Source organism: Puma concolor, chromosome C1 (genome assembly GCF_028749965.1).
Source record: "Puma concolor isolate L17-30 chromosome C1, mPumCon1.1.hap2, whole genome shotgun sequence".
Lineage (NCBI taxonomy): Eukaryota > Metazoa > Chordata > Mammalia > Carnivora > Felidae > Puma > Puma concolor.
In genome coordinates, this window is record NC_141674.1 from 93,273,421 (window position 1) to 93,284,416 (window position 10,996).

The 10,996-nt window shown below is 42.1% G+C and overlaps 1 protein-coding gene across 4 annotated transcripts in view; it reads right to left on the reverse strand.

The window, feature by feature from the left end:
• Positions 1–758: 758 nt before the first annotated feature.
• AKNAD1 (AKNA domain containing 1) overlaps positions 759–10,996 on the reverse strand; it is a 43,495-nt gene continuing 33,257 nt past the window's right edge. For 3 of the 4 annotated variants that reach the window (XM_086717730.1, XM_086717729.1, XM_025912465.2), the window contains 5 exons: positions 10,706–10,828; positions 10,507–10,614; positions 4,977–5,058; positions 2,162–2,285; positions 759–1,181 (listed from right to left, as the gene is read on the reverse strand). In XM_086717730.1, the coding sequence (XP_086573856.1) occupies positions 1,050–1,181; positions 2,162–2,285; positions 4,977–5,058; positions 10,507–10,614; positions 10,706–10,828 (569 nt within the window). In that variant the 3' untranslated portion in view covers positions 759–1,049. The remainder of the gene's footprint in view (positions 1,182–2,161; positions 2,286–4,976; positions 5,059–10,506; positions 10,615–10,705; positions 10,829–10,996) is intronic. The other variant, XM_086717731.1, reaches the window with a different exon arrangement.

Below are 10,996 nucleotides of genomic sequence, written 5' to 3' on the forward strand. Positions count from 1 at the left end.
TAAGACATCTTCACATAACTTATGATACAAACATAAGAATTTCGTATTCTACAGAAAGTAAACGAAAAGGAAAGATTCTTCCTTCCCTGGATGACTCCCATCTCCATTTCTTAGAGGTCCACAGAGTATTTCTGTGTGTGTTTCCAGAAAATATGTATGCCCTTTGAAAAACATACACAAATGAAGTCACGCTGCATGTATTATTACGTGTTTGTCTTTTTTCACTGTCTTCCCTCCCCCTCCACCTGCCCAGTGGCTACATTTTTTTCAGTGGCTGCAGAGTACTGACTGATTGCAGGACTGTTGTTATTTATGATTCCTCATGTAGGGTGTTTAGATTAGCTCTCCTTGGGGGCTCTTCCCATCAGTGCTTCGGTGGCCATCCCATGTGTAATACCATGGCCTATTGTGGGAGTTACCTATAAAGTCATTGCTAATAGTGGAATTGCTGCTCAGAATTTAAGTGCTTTGACATTTGTAGAATTTGGTACCAAGTTGCCTTCTTTCCACCAGGTTGCACCAATTTATACTTCCACCCTCAGTGTATGAGAGCACCTGTCATCCCCAGCCTCGCTGATGCTGGGTCTTCTAAACTTTATTTTTTGCCATACTAAAAGGCAAAAGTATAGTCTGTTTTGTTCTGTCCTTTTTTTAAGTTTTTGTTTTTTGTTTTGTTTTGTTTTTTAGTAATCTGTATACCTAACATGAGGCTTGAACTCATGACCCTGAGATCAAGAGTTAGATACTCTTCCAATTAAGCCAGCCAGGTACCCCTAGTTTACTGTTTTAATTTCTTCCATTATGAGTTAGGAATAACAGATTTATTTGAAAATAAATACTTGTTGATTTCAATTTAAGAATCAGGGTCCATTGGTTTTTTTTCCTTTTAAGCACTTGGTGCCCCCCATTTTCTATGGTTTTGGTATTGTCTCTAGAAAGTCCCCTTCCTAAATTGTGTAATAAGATACTTTTTGAGGGAAGATAAAGTTTTCTTTGCATTTTTCTTTTTTTTTTTTTTTTTTTTAAGTCTTTGGTTGCCTTGGGTCAAACTAGTATCTCAGCCGATTCCTCCATCTCTGTACTTTGGCAATATCTTCTGCAATAGTTCTAATCATTCGATCAGTAGTTTCTTTCAAAATGGTTGCTGTCCTTAGGGCATGATCCAAAGACGAGTTTAAAATCTACAGAGGAAAAATTCACATATTTAAAGTTACTGTTTCTGTTAATTGGGTTATCTCATTATTAAACATTGCAAGGTGGAATTTTTGGAGCATTCTTTTCCCACCCGGTCTATTCCTGTTTTTAACGGTTGGTTTCCTAGGAAACCAGTCTGAGATGGAATATATTTTTTAGAGAAAGGGACAGAAAAAAGACCCAACACGTGACTGATGAGTGTGAATCAGAGGGTGAGGTCAGCAACCTGCTGGGCTGTTGCCCTGGTGCAGAGGAACAAATTTGTGAGAAAGAAGGAAAGCTATTGGGGCTGATTGAAGAGGATTTAGGGGTCATAACCCCTGAGAGGGCACCCAGGGGCATTAGTGCTTGCATTCCAAAGCATTTGAAGGTGGCCTGGGATTTGATTTGAAAACAGGGAAGTGCTGGCAGCTGTAACCCCAGTGTCACTGGAACAGACTTGTGAGCAGCTGGAAACAGTCCACTACCTTCACTCCTGGGCCAGGGGGATCCTGTAGTGGAGGCACCACCCACAAAACACTTTCTCCAGGAAATTTCCCTTGGAACCAGTTTAGGAATAATACAAACCATGTGGCTGCTCAGGCTGTGTGTCTTTATGTTAGTGCGGAGCACAAAGTGTTTTTATTAGCAGAGCATTTCCTGGTGCCACCATACTGTAATAATTTAATTTTTTTTTCAACGTTTATTTATTTTTGGGACAGAGAGAGACAGAGCATGAACGGGGGAGGGGCAGAGAGAGAGGGAGACACAGAATCGGAAACAGGCTCCAGGCTCTGAGCCATCAGCCCAGAGCCCGACACGGGGCTCGAACTCACGGACCGCGAGATCGTGACCTGGCTGAAGTCGGACGCTTAACCGACTGCGCCACCCAGGCGCCCCTGTAATAATTTAAAAGCCATCAGTTTTGTGACCAAGACCATACTTACAAGCTGCAAGGATTCTGGAATGGATTTTTCTAAGTCCTCACCTCAGATTCCATTTCCATACCGCGCAAGTTGCTTAAGGATTTGCTTCCAGAAATCCTGCAGGAGTGGAAATGGGGTGTGGGTGTAGCAAGGTCTGAACTGTAGGTCATGAAAATCTTATTTTTTCTGGAAGGCAAAAGCACACTGATACTTGTGTAAAGCTCCCCTCTCTTCCCTAACTCTGTGGTTCAGTAATGGCTGTGTGCGTGTTGGGTGTTAGGACTTTGTGCACTCTCCGCTTTTTGTAGCTCATATAGTCCCCGTGTGGCTGACCACAGATGAGCTTCAGAAAAAGATGGTTCCATGACCACGATCTGGGAAGTGTTTCCTCCCAGAATCTTCCCATTGTCACAGAAAGAGGCAACATTCCAGTTTATTCAGTTTTCATTCTTTGGGGGCCAACCTTCCACCTTGGCATATTTATAAAACAAATGCACACAAATCTGCCAATTGTAGGCACTTTTGAGTTCGCTTCAGCACCAGGGAGCTTACACAGCAATGAGGCAGCAGCAATAGAAAAATAAAAGCTGGGGTGCCAGGGTGGCTCAGTCGGTTAGGTGTCCAACACTTGATTTCAGCTCAAGTCATGATCTCACGGTTCATGAGATCAAGCCCCACGTTGGGCTCTGCACCAGCTCTCCTTGGGATTTCTCCTTCTCTCCCTCTCTCTGCCCCTCCCCCACATGTGTGCACTCTGTGTCTCTCAAAATAAATTAAAAGAAGAAAAGCAGCACCTCTAAATAGGCACCTCTGGACTACTACACTAAGTATGACTCTCTCTGATGATGGTCTGGGTGAATAAGGAGAGCCAGGGTCACTATGTACAGTTGTTCGGTTGAGCACTGCATAGCTCTGGGAGGTTTCATTCACACATTCTCTGTAAAGGGCACTGCCTGGAGTTATGCCATGAATAGTGGCTGTAGGGGATGCCACAAGTCTTGCCTGTTGACAGGTGGGCCATGGAGCCATCTTCATATCTCCCTGACTTGAGATTCCTTCTGTTAAGCATTACTTCTTTGGTACTTACAGCACTTGTAAGCAGTCATCTCCAGGAAGTCTGATTTCAGGTGTTTGTGACTCTAAGCCTCCCTTCGTGTCTCTCCTCTACCACATTAACAGGAGTTGGTTCTTCAGGTCAGTTTAACACTTTGGATCTATTATCCGGTTGAGAACATCAAAGAGCATCAGCGGCCCCTAGCTAATAAAAAAACTTCAGGCAAGGCAGGGCAGTGTGGTGCAGTGGGAAGGGTATGGGCTTGAGAGTCCTCTCTCTCTCCACATCCAGTCAGTCATGATGATCAACAATAATCGCCATCACTTGCTGAGTGCCATGTACCTTTCCACGTGCTTTATATGTATTGACCCAATTCTTAGTTTGGCACTACTATTATTCCCATTTGGAGAATAATGAAGACGCACAGTGGGGAAAGGGAGGCACAAAGAGGTCAAGCAACCAGCCCAAGGACACGGAACTAAGATGCAAACCCAAGACCTGCCCAGAGGCCACATTCTTAAACACTGCACTACATATGGTAGTAGCTAGTGAGTTCAGACTGAGTGCAGAACCTGAACTTTTAACCACTCTGCTACACTATTGATTTTGCCTCCTAAATAGCTCTTGAATACTAGACCTCTGTCTCTCCTTCTCTTTCACCCTTGGCCAAGCTACCATCACCCCACTTGGATTATTGCACTGGGCTCTTGGCCTCTGTGCTCCAATTCTTGACATCTTTAATCCATTCCCATTCCTTTAGTAGTTAGAGTGATCTTTTAAAAACACTGGGAAACTTTTTTTTTAAGTTTATTTATTTTGAGAGAACACAAGCAGGGAAGGGCAGAGAGAAAGGGAGAGAGAAACCCAAGCAGGCTCTGCTCTGTCAGCGCAGAGCCTGGTGGGGGCTCAATCTCACGAACCTTGAGATCATGACCTGAGCCAAAATCAAGAGTTGGATGCTTAACCAACTGAGCCACCCAGGTGCCCCAACACTAGGAAACTTTAAAAACAGCCTCGTTAAAAAACTTCATTGGCGGGGCGCCTGGGTGGCGCAGTCGGTTAAGCGTCCGACTTCAGCCAGGTCACGATCTCGCGGTCCGTGAGTTCGAGCCCCGCGTCGGGCTCTGGGCTGATGGCTCGGAGCCTGGAGCCTGTTTCTGATTCTGTGTCTCCCTCTCTCTCTGCCCCTCCCCCGTTCATGCTCTGTCTCTCTCTCTGTCCCAAAAATAAATAAAAATAAAAATTAAAAAAAAAAACTTCATTGGCTTATTATACCCTTGAGTCTGAAATACTTCCTGTAGCTGACAAGCCCCTGCATGGTCTAGCCCTACCCATCCCTTCAGCTTCCCCTTGCCAGCCCCATCTTGCCCCACAGCCCCTCGCACTACACTGTTCCTGAACTTGCCAAGGGGCCTTTCGGCTCCAGGAAGCCTTCATAGACTAGATGCCCTCTTACCTCCACATCCCTTTGCTAGTTGATTCGCACTTATCCTTTGGTGTTCAGCTTCCCTGAACCCCCAAATTAGGTAATAGCACTCTGCACACCCCCTTTGTGGCACTTAAAAGACTGCTTCTTCTACCAAAAAGGTAACTTCCATGAGGGTAGGGACAGTGGTTTAATTTTTCACTGTGTCCTCAGGACCTAGACCAAGACCCTGCTATTGACACTCAAAATACTTGTTGAATAAATAAATGAATGAAGTATTAGCCATACTTTGGTTTGAATCTTGGCTCTACGATTTATGATCTCAGTGACCTTGAGCCAGTAATTTAATGCACTAAGCACATTGCATGGTTATTATCATTAATAAAATAATACTTACTTTTCTGGTATGGGCTCATGTTCGTCTTGAGAGGATTTCGGATTCGATGTCTGGGAACAGATCCATTCTGGTTTTGAACAAGCTGAAAAATGTTAGCTATGATTAAATTCAGAGTATCAAAAATGACCCCCAAATGGTGGACATATGGGTAGCATTTCCCAAACTTTTCTGTATGAATGTAATATTTCATGAAATCTTAATAAGAAAACTAGGGAACATAGAAAACAAAGAACTTTCTTTCTGAATTCAGGAAAAGAAATTCAGCTTATTTATTTATTTTAAGAAATTCAGCAATCCCTATCAAAATAACACCAGCATTCTTCACAAAGCTAAAACAGACAATCCTAAAATTTGTATAGAACCAGAAAAGACCTCAAATAGCCAAAGCAATCTTGAAAAAAAAAAAAAAAAAGCTGGAGGAATCACACTCCTGATATTCAAGATGTATTACAAAGTTGTAATCATCAAAACAGTATAGTACTGGCACAAAAACAGACACTCAGGTCAATGGAACAGAATAGAGAACCCAGAAATGGACCCACAAACGTATGGTCAACTAATCTTTGACAAAGCAGGAAAGAATATCGAATGGAATAAAGACACTCTTCAGCAAATGGTGCTGGGAAAACTGGACAGCAACATGCAGAAAAATGATCCTGGACCACTTTCTTACACCATCCACACAAATAAACTCAAAATGGATGAAAGACCTAAATGTAAGACAGGAAGCCATCAAAATCCTCAAGGAGAAAGCAGGCAAAAACCTCTTTTGACTTGGCTGCAGCAACTTCTTACTCAACACGTCTCCAGGGGCAAAGGAAACAAAAGCAAAAATGAACTATTGGGACCTCATCAAAATAAAAATTTCTGCACGGCAAAGGAAACACTCAGCAAAACTAAAAGGCAACTGACAGAATGGGAGAAGATATTTGCAAACGACATATCAGATAAAGGGTTAGTATCCAAACTTTATAAAGAACTTATCAAAGTCAACACCCAAAAAACAACCCAGTGAAGAAATGGGCAAAAGATATGAATAGACACTTTTCCAAAGAAGACTTCCAGATGGCCAACCAACACATGAAAAAATGCGCAACATCGCTCATCATCAGGGAAATACAAAACCACAAGATACCACCTCACACCTATCAGAATGGCTAACATTAACAACTCAGGCAACAACAGATGTTGGTGAGGATGCAGAGAAAGAGGATCTCTTTTGCACTGCTGATGGGAATGCAAACTGGTGCAGCCACTCTGGAAAACAGTATGGAGGTTCCTCAGAAAATTAAAAATAGAACTACTCTACAACCCAGCAATTGCACTACTAGGTATTTGCCCAAGGGATACATGTGTATTGTTTCAAAGGGGCACATGCACCCCAATGTTTATAGCAGTGCTATCGATAATTGCCAAACTATGAAAGGAGCCCTAGTGTCCATTGATGGATGAATGGATAAAGAAGATGTGTGGCACAAAAACAGACACATAGACCAATGGAATAGAATAGAAACCCCAGAACTAGACCCACAAACGTATGGCCAACTCATCTTTGACAAAGCAGGAAAGAACATCCAATGGAAAAAAGACAGTCTCTTTAACAAATGGTGCTGGGAGAACTGGACAGCAACATGCAGAAGGTTGAAACTAGACCACTTTCTCACACCATTCACAAAAATAAACTCAAAATGGATAAAGGACCTGAATGTGAGACAGGAAACCATCAAAACCTTAGAGGAGAAAGCAGGAAAAGACCTCTCTGACCTCAGCCGTAGCAATCTCTTACTCGACACATCCCCAAAGGCAAGGGAATTAAAAGCAAAAGTGAATTACTGGGACCTTATGAAGATAAAAAGCTTCTGCACAGCAAAGGAAACAACCAACAAAACTAAAAGGCAACCAACGGAATGGGAAAAGATATTTGCAAATGACATATCGGACAAAGGGCTAGTATCCAAAATCTATAAAGAGCTCACCAAACTCCACACCCGAAAAGTAAATAACCCAGTGAAGAAATGGGCAGAAAACATGAATAGACACTTCTCTAAAGAAGACATCCGGATGGCCAACAGGCACATGAAAAGATGTTCAGCGTCGCTCCTTATCAGGGAAATACAAATCAAAACCACACTCAGGTATCACCTCACACCAGTCAGAGTGGCCAAAATGAACAAATCAGGAGACTATAGATGCTGGAGAGGATGTGGAGAAACGGGAACCCTCTTGCATTGTTGGTGGGAATGCAAATTGGTGCAGCCGCTCTGGAAAGCAGTGTGGAGGTTCCTCAGAAAATTAAAAATAGACCTACCCTATGACCCAGCAATAGCACTGCTAGGAATTTATCCAAGGGACACAGGAGTACTGATGCATAGGGGCACTTGTACCCCAATGTTCATAGCAGCACTCTCAACAATAGCCAAATTATGGAAAGAGCCTAAATGTCCATCAACTGATGAATGGATAAAGAAATTGTGGTTTATATACACTATGGAATACTACGTGGCAATGAGAAAAAATGAAATATGGCCTTTTGTAGCAACGTGGATGGAACTGGAGAGTGTGATGCTAAGTGAAATAAGCCATACAGAGAAAGACAGATACCATATGGTTTCACTCTTATGTGGATCCTGAGAAACTTAACAGGAACCCATGGGGGAGGGGAAGGGAAAAAAAAAAAAAAAGAGGTTAGAGTGGGAGAGAGCCAAAGCATAAGAGACTGTTGAGAACTGAGAGCAAACTGAGGGTTGATGGGGGGTGGGAGGGAGGAGAGGGTGGGTGATGGGTATTGAGGAGGGCACCTTTTGGGATGAGCACTGGGTGTTGTATGGAAACCAATTTGACAATAAATTTCATATATAAATAAAAAAAATAAATAAATAGTAAAAAAAATAAAAATAAAAATACAATGGGAAAAAAAAATTTAAAGAATAGGTTTAAAAGCAAAAAAAAAAAAAAAAGAAGATGTGGTATATATCTACAAAGGAGTATTACTTGGCAATCAAAAAGAATGAAACCTTGCCATTTGCAACTATGTGGATGGAGCTGGAGGGTATTATGCTAAGCAAAATTAGAGGAAGACAAATATCATATGACTTCACTCATATGAGGAATTTTAAGATACTAAACAGATGAACATAAGGGAAGGGAAGCAAAAATAAAAACATGGAGACAAAACATAAGAGACTCTTAAATATAGAGAACAAACAGGGTTGCTGGAGGGGTCGTGGGAGGGGGGATGGGCTAAATGGGTAAGGGGCTTAAGGAATCTACTCCTGAAATTGTTGCACTATATGCTAACTAAGTTGGATGTAAATTAAACAATATATAAATTTTAAAAAATAGATAAATATACTGAATTCTTTCTGCACTGAAAAAATAAAAACTAAAACTCTCAGAATTCTTACCTGTGGAGAGCAAAATGGTTATTGGGGGTAGTCTTTGCACTCCTTGATCATCTCTAAAATTCTGTGATTATGTTGAATCTATTAATTTATTTGGAAATAATTGACATCTTAGACTAGTCGTTAAATTCTAAAAAAGAAAAAAAAAATTCAACTTTTTTTTTTAAGTAGGCTCCACACCCAGCATGGTGCCTTATGTGGAGCCCGAGCTCACAACCCTGAGATCAAGAGTCAGACACTTAATTGACTGAACCACCCAGATGCCCCTTTAAAAGGAGTTTTTTCAGTAGACAAGAGACCAGGAGTCTGGATTTAGGTTCCCTGGGTGCTAACTCTGTGACACCTGGGCATGCTGTCCAACTTCTGTGGACTCAGCTACTTCATCTGGCAAGTGGAGGGATAATCCCTTTCAAGAGCATGGACCAAATGGATTCCTGGAAGTCTTCAAATTCAGGTGCAAGGATTCTGGGGAGTCAAAAACTAAATTATGTTACTAAGACAACTCCAGAAAATAGAGACTAAACAGAGAAGATCAATGTAAGAAAGCCACCATGGAAGACAATAATAAAGCCAGGGAAAGGAAAGGAGAAGAGTCAGTGGCCAACAGCCAATAAATCTGCCTTCTCTGTTGCTGGGTCTCCTTCCACGTCTTCTATCTTATTCATCAGTCTCTGGTAGCTAGGTTTCACTCCCCTTCAGGAGGGTCCCATTTGACAAGCGATCTGGGAAATACTGTCCCTAAGACATGGAAGGTAGAAGCTAGAAAGTCCAAATTAATCATGCTGACCACCCAAACGTAAGTCCTGATGAGCAGAGGCACAAATGAGTTCAGTCTTAATCCTTTGCTAGTCTCCAAATATAATTTTGGATTTTATTTGAAACATAGAAACTCAGAGTTGGGAAGGACCATAGCGTCATCAGTTCTGATTCTAGTCCAGTCCACAGATTTGCAACATCCTGACAAAGTACATTGGCTCTGGATGGGATCTGTAGAGACATCTCTACAGATGGGGCTCATGTCCTCCTACAACAGCCCACTCTATTCCAGTTTCTGAAAGGTTCTTTTCAACATTGAGCAAATATGCCTCCCTATGAATCTACCCTCTTAGCCACTATACATTTAGTAATGTAGTTCAAGGTCACACTTCAGATGACATAGTTGATTCCCTCATGCCCTCATATATCAGAATAACAAGTCCCATGGGCTATAGACTCAAAGGCCAGGGAGATGATAAAGAAATTAGCCCTGTTGCTTCTGCAGTTTTAGTGGTTGTCATCTTGAGAGAATACATCCGGTTGGAGGATTTAGCAGCTGGGGGATGGCAGTGTAGGGGACTCGCCAGCTGAGTTCAATCAGGTAAATGGCATTCTTTCATCTTGGAAATTGGCAATTGTGAAAGACAAGAAACATTCTCCCTGACGCCTTGTCACTCAGGAGAGAAAGAGCTCTGGAGGTATGAACTTTCCCACAAGGAGAGGATGTCGAAGAACCAGATAATTGACTGTCATTCAGAAGCACAACAAGGAACATGTCCTTCCCTCCTTTTTTGTTCCCTTAGCACACTCTGACTTTGTTAATTCTAGCACCACGTTTTGCCATGAACTTTCCTTATTTGGGTATGAGTTCCTCTTAAGAGATTGTGAACTCCTTGGGTGGGGGCATGTTTTATTCATCTTTATAAATAAGTGTGGGATTTTAGTTTTTTCCAAATTGCTAATTGAAATTAGCAATATGATGTTTAAGGAGTGTAAAAATAGTCTATTACTTTACATGCTTTCAGTAGGGATATATGTAAAGTTTTGACCACTCCTGAATAACAATAATAGTGGCAATTATTTAGTTGGTCATTTGTTTAGCAAATATTTGCAATTTGTTACCAACTTACACTGAGTTAGCCCTTAAAAACTTTTAGAGTCCTTTATTGCTAGGATTTCTTATCTCCCAGCCCTGGCCCAGCCTTTTGCCATCCAGGATGTGGGAGTGTCAGATGAGTACTAGAGATCCAGACAGCACACTGGAGAGGGCAGGGCCTCCCCAAACAGAAGCAGTGGCTGGTGTGATGTGGGTCCCCCACGCCTGGGAGACCAGGTTGTTTACAAAGATGAGATCATGCAGCAGATGTACTTACAAGATGAAGAATTTTTATTTTCATTTAAAAAGCAGAGCTGGACAAAGTTGCTTCTTTCACTATGATATAAGTAATTCTCTCCTGGGGTGTTGTATCTATAATGAAATTCTAAAAAGAAAAGAGAAATACAACTCACTGCCTGGGAACAGCAGCTGTCCCCACTTATGCCTTCCTTCTAAGGCCCCTAAGTCTCACTCACCTTCAGGTGGTTTTTTGCCACAGGTTCTTCCAGAATTATGACTCTTAGTGCTGCAGTTCTGACATTTATCACTCAGCAGTCCGGGCCCAGGAGCAGAATAGCAGCTGTGGCCTGTATCAGAACCTGAAAAATCCCAAGTTACACAAAGGACAGGTGAGTTTCTTCATTATAGTCATAGAGTGTGTGGAAAGTAGAGCTCTGACCACGGGAGGTACGCATTAGGTGCAGAAGTGTTCAACTTCCCCAGCTGCATTACCAAGGGGAGTCACCAGCCTCAGGATGGCATTTGGA